The sequence below is a fragment of the Temnothorax longispinosus genome, chromosome 3 (assembly GCF_030848805.1).
Source record: "Temnothorax longispinosus isolate EJ_2023e chromosome 3, Tlon_JGU_v1, whole genome shotgun sequence".
NCBI lineage: Eukaryota > Metazoa > Arthropoda > Insecta > Hymenoptera > Formicidae > Temnothorax > Temnothorax longispinosus.
In genome coordinates, this window is record NC_092360.1 from 17558598 (window position 1) to 17576935 (window position 18338).

Here is an 18338-nt window from a genome sequence, read left to right on the forward strand (position 1 = left end):
CGGTGCTACCCGGTTTCGCTCTGCTCCGGAGGCTCCTGCGTGACCTCCAGCAAAACGTATCGTGCTGAAATACGCTCACCGCCGCCCGACGGGCGCCCTGCCTTGTGACGTGCCTGACGTCTCTGCCTCCCGCGAGTATCGCCCTGCTGCTCGCCGCGGAGTCGCAAGCGGAGACGGGCCTGACGTCCCTGACTCCCGCGAGGATCGCCCTGCTTCTCGCCGCGGAGTCTTCAAGAGCACCAGCTCTTCGATCGGATTGACACACAGGTGTCAGATCCTCGCCTACAAGATCCAACCATCTCGCTGACATGTCTCTGGATCTCAAAAATCTGCTAATCGCCCAAGGCGATGCGATTGCTACACTTAAGCGATCGCTGATAAACTTTAAAAAGCTTCCCAAAGCTCAGGTCACTCTCCCAAAGACGAAGGGGAGACTGACTAATTTGGAAAGCCTCTGGGAGAATGTTCGAGCCCTCCACGTCCAGCTGCTACAGACGGCCACCCCGGAGGAGAAGAAGTCGACCCCCTACTTCCAACAGGACGACCTTCTTGCCGCCGAGGAAGCCTACTTCGCGGCGGATCATCTGCACGAGATCATCGGTAAATTAAGTAACAACGCCCCGAGCGCGCCGTTCCGAGGTAACGAATCATCTTATCGCGACGCGCACTCCGGCATGTCATTGCATCTGCCTCGTATTTCGCTTCCAAACTTTTCGGGTGCTTTCCCGGAATGGGAAAATTTTCGGGGAATTTTTGAGTCACTCGTCGACAAAAACGAGTCCCTCACGAAGACTCAAAAGTTACATTACTTAAAGGCGGGCCTCTCCGACGAGGCTGCCGTGTTAATTAATAACATTCATATTTCTGACGCGAATTACGAGGCAGTGTGGCAACTTTTTCTCGACGAGTACGACAACCGTAACGCGATAATTCACGCGAACATCCATTCTTTCGCCGACTTACCAAAAATGAAAACCGAGAATGTTCTCGAATTGAAAAAATTTCGCGATAGCGTGTCTGCGGCTCTCGCCGCTTTGACGAATCTCGAGCGTCCTGTCGATACGTGGGACGACCTCCTAGTTTACATTATATCGCAAAAGTTTAGTCCGCAAACGCGCAATGAATGGAATTTGAAGCGAGGCGATACGGATGAATACCCCACGTACAAGGAGATTCATGACTTCATGACTCTTCGCATACGTGGCCTCACGGATTATCCGTCGCAATTCGACTCCGCGTCGAGCAATACGCGCGGAAACAAATCTCGTACGTCGATTAATAATGTGTCGCCCGTCAAATGCGTCCGTTGTTCCGGAAATCATAGTCTGACAAGGTGTGATAAATTTCTAAGTTTGCCGATTGAGCAGCGTCGACTCGTCGCGCGACAGCATAAATGTTGCTTTAACTGTTTGAGGACTGAGCATTATTTAAAGAATTGTCCGAGTAAAGGACGTTGCAATCAATGCCGGCAAGCTCACCATTCGCTGCTTCACAGCGAGGGTACAGCCGCGATTAATTCGCCGTCCTCCGCGCCGTCAGCTGTGTCCGTCGCCGCTGCTCCCGAGCCTCCGGCCGCGCCCTCCGCGTCCGTTCAAACCGTGCATGCTATTCGAGATGTAACGCAACCGCCTCATGTACTTCTCGCCACTGCGTATGTTAATCTAAATACTATCGAGGGCCGCTCATTCAAAGTACGTGCCCTACTAGATCAGGGCTCGACATACAGTTTCATATCCGAATCTCTTTGTCAGACTATGCGAACCAAGCGTTATCGTGCCGCGTTAAAAATACATTGCTTCGGAGAGAAATTTAATGGAGTCGCGCGATCTCAAGTTAATCTCACGCTCGCGCCATGCGACAAACAGGGACCGATATTCCCATTTTCGGGCTACGTATACCAACGAATTACTTCGTACACAGCCTCTCAAACACAGCCAGCCGCAATGTGGCCGCATTTACGCGATTTACCGTTAGCAGATCCCGATCCCTCGTGTAATTGCCCGATTTATGTACTAATCGGCGCGGATTTATACGATTCTCTGCTGCTCGACGGCCTCCGTCAAGGCCCGGTCGGCACCCCGACGGGCCAGCTTACTGTTTTCGGATGGATCGTCTCAGGTCCTGCCGGCACCGCGCGCCCAGCCGGAGAGTCCGCTTCCGTTTTGAATTGCGTATCCTGCGAGGATACGAATTCATTGATCCAAAGTTTTTGGGAGGACGAAAGTATCCTCTCTCAAAACCCTCTCACCGAAGAGGAAGAACGTTGCGAAAAACATTTCGCTAGTACGCATTCTCGCGATTCTCAAGGACGTTACATTGTTCGTTTGCCTTTCAAGAACGGTCCCCCTCACATAGGCGACACTTTTCAAAAGGCTTCTTTCTTATACTCCAAAATGGAGCGCCGACTCTCGCAGAAACCCGAGATCGCCGCTCAGTATCACGATTTCCTCACGGAATACGAATCGATGGGGCACATGGAAGAGGTACGCGACGACGAGCCCTCTCGATACCCCCCGGTGTACATTCCGCATCATTTCGTTTTGCGCGAATCGAGTACGACTACTAAGTTACGCGTCGTGTTTAACGCGTCAAGCAAATCGGACGATAAAACCACTCTCAACGATTTCTTAATGGCGGGACCGAAGCTACAACAAGACATCGCTGCAATAATTTTACGCTGGCGATTATTCCGTTACGTATACATGGCGGACATCGCGAAGATGTTCCGTCAGATACGCATGCATCGTGACGACGCGGATTATCAACGAATTCTTTGGCGCCCTCCAGCAAAGCTGTTGATTCGACTGTATCGCTTGCTCACCGTGACTTACGGCCAAAAGCCATCGCCATTTCTCGCGCAGCGCTGCCTTCTTCAATTAGCTCGTGACGAATGTAAATATTTTCCCGACGCGGTTTCCATAATCGAAGAATCGACCTACGTCGATGACGTTCTTTTCGGAGCAGACGACCTTCGGTCTCTGCTCGAAAAACGCAAGCAACTCGTCGGACTAATGAATCGCGGATGTTTTCCCTTACGAAAATGGGCCGCAAATTCACCCGAATTGTTGACGGATATCTCGGAGGACCAACGTGAATCCTCGGACTATCCGATCAATCGCGATGACACGCTCAAGGTCCTCGGCCTGTCTTGGTCACCGCATGACGACTCGTTTACCTTTGTAATCTCGCCTTACGCCGTAACGGTTCATACTAAACGCTCCGTTTTATCATTTATTGCAAGGTTATATGACCCCCTCGGATGGGCGTCACCGATCGTCATCGCGGCCAAGATGTTGATGCAAGAGCTCTGGCTCCGTAAAATTGATTGGGACTCTCTCATCCCCGACGATCTTTTACCTCATTGGATTAATTATTGTACGGATTTGCCTCATATCAGTGAAATACGCATTCCCCGATGGACAGGGATACGTCAAGATAAACTCGAAGTGGAATTACACGGATTCGCGGACGCGTCCATTCGAGCTTACGCCGCGGTCGTTTACCTTCGAATCGTGCATTCTACCACAAATATTCAGATGACCCTTCTCGCGGCCAAAACGAAGGTCGCGCCGTTAAAAACCGTCAGCGTTCCACGATTAGAACTTAACGCCGTCGTTCTATTAACTCGGTTGTTAGATTAGGTAAAAAATTCCCTGCGCTTCCCGCAAGCGTCATTATTCGGATGGACTGACTCCCAAATCGCTTTGGCTTGGATTTAGCAACATCCATCTCGATGGAATTCCTACGTCGCGAACCGCGTCTCCGAGGTGCAGACGCGCCTTCCGTCAGTACGTTAGCAGCACGTCCGCATGCACGACAATCCTGCCGACTGCGCTTCTCGCGGCTTTACCGCTGTCGATCTTGTACACCATGAATTATGGTGGGTAGGCCCCCCGTGGCTTAGAAAATCCCCGGCCTCGTGGCCGATTCTCCCGATTCTTACAAGAAAGGAAATTTTGCAAACGGTATCTTCCGAAGCGCGCAAAGCTACCGTTCATCTCGTCGATCCAACTCCTGAGTGGGAGCTGCCCACCTCGTGCTCGAGCTGGATCCGACTTCTCCGTGTTACCGCGTACATTCGCCGTTTCGTGCAAAACTTAAAAAATAAAGTCGCTTCATCGACGATCGTCAAGTCGCCTTTGACCGCAGAAGAGACCCACGAAGCTTCGGTCTTTTGGCTTCGATCGGTACAAGCGACCTGCTTTCCTGATGACTTGAAGGTCTTAAAAGCTCATGCCACCGTATCGAGAACAAGTCCATTACGCTCTCTCCACCCATTTATCGGAAAAGATTTACTAATCCGGCTGGGCGGGCGGCTCGAAAACTCAGCGCTGAGTTACAATGAGCGACACCCGGTCATACTCCCACGACATCATATTTCTGAACTTTTGATCGATCAAGCTCACCGACGCTCCCTCCATGGAGGGACACAACTCACGCTTAGATGTCTCCGTCAGACATATTGGATAATTTCGGCGCGAAACATGATCAAATCTCACATCCATAAATGTGTTACCTGCCTTCGATACTCCGCGAAAACGCCGACGCAATTAATGGGTGATCTCCCGAATCCCCGAGTCAATCCCTCTCCTCCTTTCTCTCACACGGGCATAGATTACGCCGGACCGATGATTATTACCCCCGTGGTCGGCCGTGGTCAAAGAGGGAGCAAACATTACGTGGCGGTCTTCGTTTGTCTCGCCACTAAAGCGATCCACCTCGAGTGTGTCGAGGACTACTCCTCCGAGGGATTCCTTGCCGCATTTCATCGGTTCGTCAGTCGACGCGGACTGCCATCGGACATGTACAGCGATAATGGCACGAACTTTCGGGGTGCGGATCGCGAGCTACAATGCAGTTTTCGCTCTCTTATGAACGACCCTTCCCTCAAAGAAATCCTCGCGAATGACGATGTGAAATGGCATTTCGTGCCCCCGGCGGCACCACATTTCGGCGGGCTTTGGGAGGCTGGCGTTAAAAGTTTTAAGCACCACCTCAAGCGGGTGATCGGTGCTCGTACCCTGTCTCGCTCGGAATTCGTAACTATTTTATGTAAGATAAAGGCGTGCCTCAACTCTCAACCGATTTCGCCCTTCAGCGACGATCCGTCCGACTTTACCGCGTTGACGCCTGGTCATTTTCTCATCGGTCGACCGCTCACCAGCGTCCCGGAGGAATCATTACTCGAAATCAATGCAAATCGGTTGTCGCGATGGCAACACGTGCAGCTCATGGTCGAACAGATCTGGCGTTCTTGGTCATCGGACTACTTACATTCATTGCAACAGCGCGTCAAATGGACCGAATCTCACGATAATCTCAAGGTTGACGAGTTAGTTTTGCTAAAAAATAATCTCCTTCCTCCTTCGAAGTGGGAACTTGCAAGAATTCAACAAGTCCATCCCGGATTTGACGGTCGCGTTCGCGTCGTTACATTACGCACCGCCAATTCCGAATTGAAACGACCAATAACACAAATCTGTCGGTTACCTGCGTCTATTGGGCCCACGGAGCCCGTTGAATAACATTATTAAATTAGACTATTTTGTTCCTCATTAGATTTAAGAACATTGTGCAAAATATTGTAAGCTCTCAAGTGTATATAGTGTATATAAGGAAATGTATTATAAGATTTCAGCTATCATTGCGTGCGCACTTATGCGACCTCGTTCAACCCCGTTTGTTTCGCATTCCGTTGAATACGAGGCGGGCGGCATGTTGAAAATCAAACGCTCGCAAAGTGAAAGCGAGCGGTGGGAATATTCGAGAACGCTCGGTTTGCTCCAAAACGCGTTTATTTGCCTTCCCCCCGGTTTTTTTGGTGTTTTCGCTCGCGCCCGGAACACAGGTGCACATCGCGTGATCGCTCGTACAGCGACCAATAGTCTGGTCGCTCGACGATTTGGAGCCAATCAGCGTTTCTCACGTATCGAAGTTTCCTCGCGGAAAAGTTCGGAGCTCCGGCCGCGATTGCTTCGCTTGCTCCGGCCGGGAGCTCAGTGAGCCAAGTGCACCCTAGCCATTCGTACGCGACACTGATTGTCGACATCGAAAACGGAGCCAAATCGGAGCGAATTGTAATAGCGAGTGCTGTGTAACAAACTTTAATAAATTGACTGTTACATTTTCAAAAACGAAAACCTAATTATTTTGAACTGTCCTCGGCGCGACGCGCAAAAACCCGGAACGGTCCACTTAACACAAGAGAAGTAAAAAATCAAAAATCTAACTTGACAAAGTTGTAAATTTCATTAGCTTTTATTTAAAAAAAAAACATCGAAATTGGTTCAAATTTCGAGACTAGCTTTTTTACAACACAAAGTTTTATTTGGCTCCACTGTGCGGTGTGGCAGAAGAAAGCCTATACGTGTGTTTTCGTCGCGAGATAAATGAGTTAGCAAATGAATATGTGGAATATACATTTAATTAGATGTTTCTTAATGTTTTAAAAATCGTTGTTTGTACAATTGAAACATAAATACGTTATTATACACGTTGAAATGTGGCAATATGCTATTTTATTTTTACAATTTTTTGATAACTATGTAGACTAATTATTTCAGTCTTTGTAAAAGTCTTTTCTAAATATGTAAAGAATTAATTTGCACCTATTTTCATCAAATTCTTTTCATTTTTAACAGAACTTGGCAAGAAGCAGTTGGCTCCGCCTAGAAACCCTATAATAAGAGACTGGTCATAAGACAGCTAGTTTTGATTGGTCCGCCACTAAGCAAGAAAAATAGAAAAAGAAAGATAGAAAAGAGATAGAAAGAAAGAGAAAGCGATAGTAAATATATATCTTTCTCTCTCACAGGATTTTGACAAATCGTCTTATGGCCAGTCTTTTATTATGGGGTCTCTAGCTCCGCCTATTTTTCTTACCTCGTCGTTCCGCGCGCAGTGAGATCCCACTTCAAAAAAGACGCGTCAACAATAATAACCCATGGATGACATGGAAAGCTATTGTTTACAAATGATACGCACCTGAGCCTCGAGCTCGTAGACTGTGCGCAAGTCGACGAGATAAGAAAAATTATAGCGCTAGGCGGAGCCAACTGAAATCGACCGAAAAGTGCATTTCTTCCCAGGTAGCAAGCACTCGTCATTTTGACGTCAATTGACGTCAAAAGTCTGTCATTTTGACGTCTTTTGACGTCAATTGACGTCAAAATGACGAGTGCTTGCTACCTGGGTTGCTGAGCTCTGATTTTTAATATGCTTTCGAGAGTTACTCGTACATTACAGGTGTCGTAACGTTTTTTCTATGTTGCTCCTGTATAAGAAAGAGATAAGAGTATAATTTCAATAATTAATTACTCGACAACCATGCAGACAATTTGTCTTCAACTTTGGCATAATTTACAGATTCACATAGACGAATATTTTTCATAAATTTAAACTAATTCTTATTATATTGATTTGAGAAACCAACCTCTTTAAGACATTGCAGCCGCACGATAACCGCAGCCCACGCGACGCAGCCCGGGGTATTGCCATCTCACCGAGGACGGGGGCAATGCTAACAGACGCCTACCACCTCGGCAAAGGATTCTGGGCGACCAAGCCTGTGCCGGCTAAACAACCAATGGTGCAACTGCAACGCCAGCAAGCGGGGACCGACCAGTGACCGACGTTCCCGAGGCGAGGAACCTGGGACGAGCGGTGAAGGGACAACGCACGCGACGCGGAGGACGTCAGAGGCCGCAGCAACGGCTGCCACGTCCAGCGACTAAGCGCAAAGCGCTGAATGAAATACAGTGGAGCATGCGGGCTCCACACAAATGTAAATAGAACCTAGGATGTAAGTAAAATAATAAAGACGCCATGACTTCGTCACAGTATAGACGCGAGCGTAATGAATTAGCTTTAAGTAAATTAGGATTAAGACGATGATGAAACCCCGATGAATGGACAATAAAGAAATTGTGTTGGCTACAGCCATGTAAGAAAAAGGGGTTGTTGTAATCTAAAATTACAACGGATAATTATTAAATTATTTATAATAAAATTATAGAATAGCCTTTCGAAAGACTTCGAGGAAATTGTCTTTCAAAAGACTCCTCAATTTACGCCGACGCGGACGCGGAAATTCATCAAGCTTCCGCGTCAATCGAACTATTGCGATATGCATAAGAATGTGCGACAACGCATTTCGACATTCGCGGAACCGCGGAAGTTCATCAAGCTTTCGCGTCAATATTGCGAGATGCATAGGAATGTGCGACAACGCATTTCGACAATCGCGGAACCGCGGGAGTACAGCGAGATTGCGAATGCGCTCGGTCACTGACCGACCTCATTCGGGGGACCGTCGAACCCGGCAGAAAAGCGCCGACAGGGCATAACTCAAAACAATATAAGGGACCGTCGAAGAAGCCGCGACGGAGAGTAATACACCGGAGACTCTGCCCGTGACCGTTCCCGTAAGTCGTGTCGCGAAGGTTTACATTATAACAAAGCGCGTGCGAGTTATAGTAATTGTGAAAGGCAAATACAAGTGTAAGATAGTAAGTGTAAAAGGGGCGCTGAAATAAAGCTCCAATATAAAGTAAAATAAAGCGAAGTTCATTTAACGACGCCTACACCCCGTTCCACCTGCGAACCCGACCGCTTCCTAGTCTGCCCGCCTGTGCCTACCGAGTCCCAACTCGTAAGGTCAAGAGATCCCGAAAATAATAAACGTTTTGCCGTAAGCCGTCACCAACCGGCGACGCGGCATAACAGGGTTACGAGATAATTTAGTTTGGTTTATTTATTTAGTTTCTCTGCGGATGCAATGGAATAAAAACGCATCGCGCAACAGCAAACAAAGGTTGAGTTTGCTTTTCGGTTACCCATCCCGTAGGAAAAGGGACACAAACGCGAAACCGCGGTAACGGGGTAACGCAAAAGGACCGGGAAGCGAAGGGGCAACGTAATCGGCTAATTGACCGCGGATACGCAATACGGAGATGCCGCGCAGCCGATCCATCAATTACCGATGGAATACAAGCGCGGGAACCCGAGATAGCCAATCGGCAACGCAATCGGCTCGCCGACGTAGGATCGCGATACGGGGATGCCGCGTACTCCATCCAGCGAGTTCCGATGGATTCCGAGCGCGGTATAGCAAAAGAGCCGACCGACAGCGAAATCGGCTTACCGACGTAGGAGCGCGATATGGAGATGCCGTGTAGTCGATCCATCAAGTTACGATGGGTTCCGAGCGCGGTAGAGCGAAATAGCCGACCGACAGCGGAATCGGCTTACCGACGTAGGAGCGCGATCCGGTAGCGCCGCGTAGTCGATCCACCAAGTTGCGATGGATTCCGAGCGCGGTAAAACGAAACAGCCGACCGAAGGCGAAATCGGCTTACCAACGTAGGAGCGCAATACGGAGATGCCGCGTAGTCGATCCATCATATTACGATGGGTTCCGAGCGCGGTAAGGCGAAATAGCCGACCGAAGACGCAATCGGCTTGCCGACGTAGGAGCGCGATCCGGAAGCGACGCGTAGTCGATCCACCAAGTTACGATGGATTCCGAGCGCGGTAGAACGAAATGGCTAACTGGAAGCGGAAGCAGCGCATAGACGCGGTGACGAACCCGTGGTGGGAGTTTTATACATGTAATCACGGAGCTTGGTGCGCGGAAACATGTAGAAACGTCTAGAGTATTCCACAACGTGAATCGTCATTTAGAGAAACACGAAAGTAAACATGTTTGCGCGAACTGGGCGAAATGTGAAAGCGAGCGGAATGCGGAAATGTTTGCGCTACTGCGAAGCGAGACCCACAGATGTTCGGCAGATGTGCGGCCAAGAACAAAAGGGATACGCAAACGCGAGCGAAAGAAATGTGAAAGTGTTGACGCGCGGCGACAGGTGTTCGACATATGCACGGCTATGAACAATGGGGCCATTCACGAGGCTGTTGACACAGCTGCCGATAGGAAGCACAGGAGTTCGGCAGTCGCGACAAGTGGGGGCATCCCCACTCGATCGAGGTAGAGCAGCCGAGCCCGGGAATCGAGGATTCGTCTCTCGGCTCTCGATGCGAACGGTCGCATCGAGGAACTCGTCTCTCTAAATAGCAACTAAGCGTAAAGTGTTGGCTCCCTGTAGTCAGGGGCATCGGCGTAGAACTTAGCCTGAGCGCGTACGCGAACGGCGAGCGAGAGCGAGAACGATCCCGCTCAACGGTGCGTGATTCCGCGAGTCCATGTAACGTAACTGAAAAGCAGAGAAATAAATTAGATTTTACCTCTTGTTATGAAATTACGTGTGACGATTATTCGGTGAAGACAACCTGCAAAGACTTACCTATCCCATTCGTAATCTCACCTGTCGGCCGTCCGAAATCCTCCATCGACGAACGCACAGAGGCTGAGGCCCAGCGAAGCGGCTGTCCAGCAGAAACAAAGGAAGTCCCTTGCGCGGAGAGGTCCAACAAGTCCAGCGGGTCGATCCGGAGACAGATGGAAGCTGAAACAGAGTCGTAGAGAGGGGAATTAGCGAAGTCAGCGAAAGGTTGGTTCTCATTCAAGTATTTTTCTCGATAGGCCGAGGTTAAAATCGAGTGGCGACCGTGATAATTGATGATCTTAAGGGTGTGTGGTTAATGTCAATCCTCCGTCCGGCTACAACATTACTTAGGACGGTCTTAAAATAAGAACCGGCTATGAATACCGGCCATATGGTCTGAAAGCAAATATGATGTGATCATGTTAAAGAAGAAACTTAAATCTTCTTTAGCGGATTTTCGATTTGTGTTGTTTTAAGAAAATAGCGGCTCCACCGTGGGCTAAAACGGCATCTAGCTAGACAAATATAGTAATTTTGGTTTTATCTTTATCTCAAATGTTCTCAAGTGTTTAAAAATAGAAAGTAAACTTGTACAATGTATATCAACTTAATTTGATTTTTAAACAAATGTTCTCAACTATTCTAAAATAGAAAGTTAAACTTGTACAATGTATATCAGCCTAATTTGATAACATTTGATATACAGAGTGTTTTTAAAAGACCGTTTATCAACTACATAGCGCTATTCCTTATAAAAAATTGAGTTTTGAGCTATTTTTTTTAGTGCTTGATAAAGCAGTAGTAATTACTAAAAAGTGCACAGAGCCATAACAAGATGTTAGTATCGTAAACTTTAATTAAATAAAAACTTGACAAACATTTTAGTCTATTATTAGACTATTTTCAGTGTGATAAATTTATTATAAATTCGATAAAAATCAAGAAACTATGAAAAACCAAGATAGATGTCAATATCTGAAAAACGCTATATGTTGGAAATAGGCACTTGGCGGCAGCTAATTTTAAAGGATAAAAATCAGAAATGTGTAAGAAATAATGCTAGTAGTAAAATGACGGTGGTTTTACTGTTCTTGTTTCGAGCGCTACAAAAGTAATGATTTAATGTTTTGCGGGATGACATTTATATAACTTATTTAAATGATATAACATAACTGCGAGTATATATAGTAGAAAATATATTGTAGAAAATAAACTATCAGATATCTTTCTTAAAAATTAATCATTTATTTAAAAAAAATATTAATCTTTAAAAAATGACTTTTGTCCAGCTACATTGTTATTTTGGCCCACTGTGTGGCTGTTTGAAAATAATTTCTCTCTTATTAACAAAAATATTAGATATGCATTTGAAATAATGTACATCTTTGATTATGAGAAAAATGTTAATCCTCAGTTGTCACACGGAGTTAAAGTGATTCCAGACTATTTTTTTTTTTTTTATTAAAAAAACATCTTAAGAGTATTATGCAAAATTTTGAGGAAAAAAAAACAGAAAAATAAGTTAAGATTTTTTTTCAAGAATTTACATTTTTGTAACATAATACTCAAAAAGTTATTTTTTATAACAAAAACATTCTACAATGTTTAAACTTATATCTGGAATTTTTTACGATCCACTTAAACTGTTAGTTTTTTTACAGCACCTGCTTAAAAATTGGCTGGGGTTAAATTGACCCCGTGTGACAAACGTATTCAAAAAAAGAGGTGTGATAAGTTCAATGTAATGAGTCGAAATCCAATATAATACTTTTTTGCTTTTTTTTTTAATTTTAAAAATTACTTATAATGTTTCAAATTTTTATATGTTATGTTAGGGGTATTTAAATAAGTTCAAGTTTAACGGTTTGACAGGTTATGTTGGGTTAAAGTCAAATAAAAAGTTAATTAATTAACTTTGGGCGCGCTACTCTTTAAGGTTATGCAAAATACATAAGTGACTCATTAACCTAACCTAACCTAACCTATCACATTAATCTTGGGTTAAAAGTGTAAAAATTAACTTTTTACCCGACTTTAACCCGACATAACCTGTCAAACCGTTAAACTCTAACTTATTTGAATACCCCTGTTGTATTATAACAGATTTTGCATCGTTACATTTAAATTATTCTTTAAATTATATTTATTATTTTTTTCAGGTTTTCCTTTTTCCTTATATCAGGATATATATAATTATATCCTTATCATACTATTATATAAAACCCGACTGTTTGTTTGTCCGTCCGTCCGTCCGTTTGTCCGCGAACTACTCATTCGTTAGTGGACCGAATTTTTACCAAAAGTATATGAAACAGGGGTAGAATTTTCCGGGGAGTGCCATGATGTGTATAGTTTTTCGTTACCAATTTTCTGGAAACCGGTTTTTTTAATTTTTTCAATTTTTTGGGAAATAATTGACCGAATCTCAAAGAATTACGTATGAAACAGGGGTAGAATTTTCCGGAGAATGCCATGACGTGTATAGTTTTTCGTTACCGATTTTCTGGAAACCGGTTTTTTTAATTTTTTCAATTTTTTCTGAAATAATTGACCGAATCTCAAAGAATTACGTATGAAACAGGGGTAGAATTTTCTGGGGAATGCTATAAAGTGTATACTATAAAGTGTATAATTTTTTGTTACTGATTTTCTGGAAATAATTTTTCAATTTTTCCTGAAATAATTGACCAAATTTCAAAGAATTACGTATGAAACAGGGGTAGAATTTTCTGGGGAATGCTATAAAGTGTATACTATAAAATGTATAATTTTTTGTTACCGATTTTCTGGAAATAATTTTTTCAATTTTTCCTGAAATAATTGACCAATAGAATTTTTCGGGGAGTGCAATGATGTGGTTAATTTTTCGTTACCGATCTTTTTGGAAACCGGTTCCGAAATTTTTTCAAATTTTACGAGAATTAATTGACAAAATCTCAAAGAATTGTATATGAGGTAAGGGTAGAATATATGTCCCATAGAGTGTCATAAAGTGTACAATTTTTCGTTACCGATCTTTTTGGAAACCGGTTACGAAATTTTTCCAATTTTTCGGGAATTAATTGACCGAAAAGAATTGTATATGAAGTAGGGGTAGAATTTCCCGGGGATTGTCATAAAGTGTATAATTTTTTGTTACCGATCTTTTTGGAAACCGGTTCCAAAATTTTTCCAATTTTTCTGGAAATAATTGACCGAATCTTAAAGAATTGTATATGCTGATTTTTTTGAAACCGCGAGTTTAATTTTTCATTAATGTACTGATTTTCTTAAAACGTTTCCGATTTTTGTTTAAAAAAATATACGTGATTTTTTAAAAAATGTACATTGGAAGACGGTCAGGATGATCTATTGCTAAGAGCAGCACTAAATTATGAAATGAAGGAAGCTGCAAAGGCAAAAAAAATGAAACCGGTTACGAAATTTTTCCAATTCTCGGAAAATAACAAGTAGTTCGCGATCAGACAGACGACATACAGACGTCAGGTACTTATATATATAGATAGGGGTAGAAAGAACTAAAGAATGTAATAGAATTAGAAAAATTGCTAATAGTAAAGTAGTTTACGATTTCTGTTAAAAAAATATACGTGACTGCTCCAATTTCCGCAAACTTTGAGATATCAAGCTGAATTTTATGAATAATTTTTTCAATGAATAATTTTTATGGTTAATTTTTTGTTACCGACTTTTAAAAACCGATTTGGAAATTATTAAAATTTTAAGAAATAATAAGTATTAATTGACCGATTTTTTTTAAACCAATGTCAAAATTTTTTTAATTTTTGGAGGATAAGTTTAATTTTTTATTAATGGATCGATTTTCTTGAAACCGGTGCCAAAATTTTTCTAATTTTTTGTTGATGAAATTGGTACCAAAAGATTACTAATTTTATGGAGATGGCTACTATGGGATTAAAAATTGGGTTTTATGGAATTCTATTGGTGCTCTTAATTAATGAGTGAGTTTGGGGAGAAGGGAATAGATTTTGAGCCCGCGCAAAACGCGGGCGAAATATCTAGTATATATATTGTTGCGTGCGTGCCGCCCGGTATGCTTCGAGTCCGAGCTGAAGCGTGCGACGAGCCGTCTTTTCAGAAATGTCCTTGGCAACGAGCTTGTTGATTTGTTAATTTATTGATTTATTGATTTCATAAGAAACAGCTGTGGATTTTGTCTCGAGCTGCTGGACCGTGCGGACGTGGTCCACGCTCCTCTCTGTATCGCGAGCCTTTAATAAACATTAAGTTTGTTCTCCTTATACCGCAGTGTCTCCTTTATTTCCGCGAGCGTCGGGAGTGCGAGCGAGTGAGTGACTGTGAGTGATCGAACGACGCGGCGAGCGCAACAATATATATCCTTACATATTTTTATTTCAGGATATATTATTGAAATTGTGGCTATATATATAATATATAATACAGTTGTGGTAATATTTTTGGTATTGGTGGTAATACATCTGTACAAAACAGCCCATAAAGATAAGAACAGTCTTATGGCAATAGATGCTACAGGAAGTATAGGAAAGAAATTACGTCTTCCTAATGACAAAAAATCTCAACATTTATACTTATATAAATGCGTTTGCGCTTCTAAACTTGGCAATTTTCCAGTTTTCCAAATGGTATCCGCAAAGCAAGATGCAACCATAATAAGCTATTTCTTTTCGGAAATTGTAAGAAATGGTGCTCCAAAACCTTGAATTGTCGCAACGAATTTCGGAAAGGCAATTTTAATTGCTGTTGCTCGCATATTTGCAAATTGTAATGATTTAAGTCATTATTTGCAAGTATGTTATAAGATTATTAAAGATAATAATACATATATTCCATCATGTTACATGAGACTAGATGTGAGCCATTTTATAAATTAGATTGCTAAATAGGATTGTCTAAGAGGCAGGGCAATTAAAATACGCCAATTTTTCCTAAGATGCTTAAGAAAATTATATCAGATGAATGACTTTAATGAAACAAAAAAATTTATAAAATCTATATTAATCGTAGCGTTAAGCGAAAAAACAGGCTGTGACAATGTTACGTCATTAACATTACCTTTCGAGAAACATCTGCAAAAAATTAATAATAGGATTAAAGGATATTTGATTGCAGATCCGGAAGAAGATGAAAATACAGAACGCGAGGATAAAAAACGCGTAGAAGATGATGAAATTGATGCAGAAAGTAGCTGGACTACGTGGGCAGAAAATATATTCCGTAAAGCTGAAAGATCTGCCACACTTTCAAGGAACGGAACTGTCCTAAACGCATTTTATAATATCGAAGCCGCAAAAAAAATAAAATACCTTATACGTTACTGTTTGAGTAGGATGGGATCGTGTATGAGTAATGCCGATTGTGAATGCAAACGTTTATTACTTATACAAGTACACTGTGCTCTTGGCTGAGGGCAGAAGGCGAGTGACGAGAGCGCGCGACCACGAGGCGCGAGAGCGCTGCCTGAGCCGGGAGGGGCGATCGGTCGCGCAGCGCCGCAAGTATCGGTCGTGCAGATGACACCGACGGTCGGCTCGCGGATTCACCGAACAGAAGCGCGCAATTATCAAACTTATTTTCTAACATCCTCACTATTTAAGTGCTTCTGTAATGCCAATCCTATTGCACAGCGCGACAAATCTATCCTTTGGTAGAGGCTTTGTAAAAATTTCGGCTAGTTGTTCCTCGCTTGGAACGTATTTCAAGTCTAACTCTTCATTTACATACTTCTCGCGTATAAAATGGTATCTTACATCTATGTGTTTAGTTCGCTTGTGGAACTTCGGGTTTTTTACAAGTTTAATTGTATTTTGATTATCAATACAAAGGTTTGTAGGCACTACATTTGAGCACCCAAGTTCAAGTAAGAAACGTTGTAGCCAGGTCATTTCTTTTGCTGCAGCACATGCAGCAATATATTCTGCTTCGGTCGTGCTTAGTGACACCATTTTTTATCTTTGTGAGCTCAAGTTATTGGGCCATTTGACAAGACAAATATCCCGTAGTTGACCTTCGCGTATCTAGATCTGCAGCATAGTCTGCATCAGAATACCCAATTAAAGAGAGATAATTTTCATTACAGTGATATGTAATTCCCAGAGAAGCAGTCCTTTTTAAATATCTGAATATACGTTTGACTGCAAGCCAATGTTCATTGCTGTTTGATGACAAAAAACGACTCACATAGCTTACAGCAAAAGCAATGTCTGGTCTAGAAACCATGGCAAGAAATACGAGGCTGCCTACAGCTTCTCGAAACGGACAATTCGATTCTGATTTATCTACTTCGCTATGTCCTGTCAAGGTTAATGATACGTGAGGATCCGCAGGAATAGATACAGGCCTTGCCTCAAACATTCCAAACCGTTTCAAAATACGCTCAATATACGCTCGCTGATTAATGAAAATCTGTCTTTTTTCACGCACACGCTCGATTTGAAGCCCGACAAACGAATCGTCTTTGTTTATCGTAATATCAAAATTAGATTTTAATTCGTGAATTACAAGGTCAAGAACTTCTTGTGAGGTTGCCAAGATCGGTCCGTCATCTACGTACAAAGCCAAGAATGCTTCACCTATCGGCAAGATAGCGTAATACACACACGGATCTGATGTACATTGTATAAAGTTAAAGCGTCGCAAAAACGAATTGACCTTTTTGTTTCAACAACGTGGCGACTGTTTTAAACCGTACAGAGATTTTCGTAACTTACATACAGTGTCCTCTTTTGCACTCACTCCTTCAGGAACATCCATGTAGATCTCCTCGTTCAAATCTCCATGAAGGAATGCGGTCTTTACATCAAATTGGGTTATCTCAAGGTCTCGGTGCGCTGCCACTGCCAATAGTGTCCGAACAGAGTCATAGCGTACCACTGGGGAGAACGTCTCTTGGTAGTCGACTCCTGGTACCTGCTGGCATCCTCTGGCACACAAGCGAGCCTTAAAACGAACAGAATTATTAGAATATTTGACTTTAAAGACCCAAGTTGAGCTGACGGTTTTCTTTTTTTCAGGTAGTGCTGTCAGAGTCCACGTGCCGTTCAACTCATGTGCTTCAAGCTCTTCTTTGATGGCCCTCGTCCATTCCTCTGCATTCGCACCGGAAACAGCCTCCTTGTACGTCTTCGGTTCATGGAATTCGACTAGGTTAGCCTCGTATCTGTCAGGCTTTCGAAGTAGTGCCCGCTCTCTCAGACTGCGAGTGTAGTCTTCAGTTTGTTCTTTGTCATCAGGTGGCGCCTCAAGTTCCAAATTGGCTTGTGTTTCTTCGCCGTGAACTCTAAGAGGCACTTCTTCATCGGTCTCGATTGGTGGATTTCCACTGTCCAGTATTTCTTTGAAGTTCACGTCTCTCGACACAACAATCTTCTGCCCTGTGGGATTGTACAGCCGATAGTTCATGGATTCTCTTTGGTAACCAACGAGGAACATCTTCTTTGACTTGACATCTAATTTTCTTCTCATTTGGTCCGGGACATGAACGAATGCGGTTGCGCCAAAGATTCTCATGTGCGACAGGTCGGGTTTCTTTCCCATCCATACTTCATATGGAGTTGCATCCTTGACTTGAATCGTAAAGGTTCGGTTCAAGGTGTATACTGCCGTGTTCACAACTTCTGCCCACAGTCTCTTAGGAAGCTTACTTGCGTGAAGCATGGTCCGAGCACTCTCCATTATGGTTCGATTGTCTCTCTCCGAGCGACCATTTTGTTGGGGTGTGTGCGGAGCCGTTGTCTCTAATTGTATTCCCTGTGCGGTCAAATAATCCAGCATGGTCTTGTCACAGTATTCGGTACCATTATCTGTCCGTAACTTCTTGATCGTGCGCTGGAATTTATTTTTCACCATTGCTTCAAACTTCTTGAATTTCTCAAATGTGTCGTACTTGTGTTTCAAAAAGTATACACATCTAAAACCGGAACAGTCATCCTTGAACACGACAAAGAATTTGGCACCACCTAGAGACGGTTCCTGCATTGGTCCGACAAGATCGCTGTGTATGAATTCTCCGGGTTGAGTAGGTCGTCGATCTACCTTCTTAAAAGGTAAACGGTG

At 43.4% G+C, this 18338-nt stretch overlaps 2 protein-coding genes across 2 annotated transcripts; both read left to right on the forward strand.

Annotated features, from left to right (window-relative positions):
- The first annotated feature begins 308 nt into the window (after positions 1-308).
- On the forward strand, positions 309-3641 carry LOC139810089 (uncharacterized). Its single transcript, XM_071773418.1, has one exon. It carries the CDS (start codon positions 309-311, stop codon positions 3639-3641), a length of 3333 nt encoding a protein of 1110 aa, XP_071629519.1.
- An 843-nt stretch (positions 3642-4484) lies between these two features.
- Positions 4485-5525, forward strand: LOC139810090 (uncharacterized). The gene has a single exon (XM_071773419.1). The coding sequence runs from the start codon at positions 4485-4487 to the stop codon at positions 5523-5525; it is 1041 nt and encodes a 346-aa protein (XP_071629520.1).
- The last annotated feature ends 12813 nt before the right edge of the window (positions 5526-18338 follow it).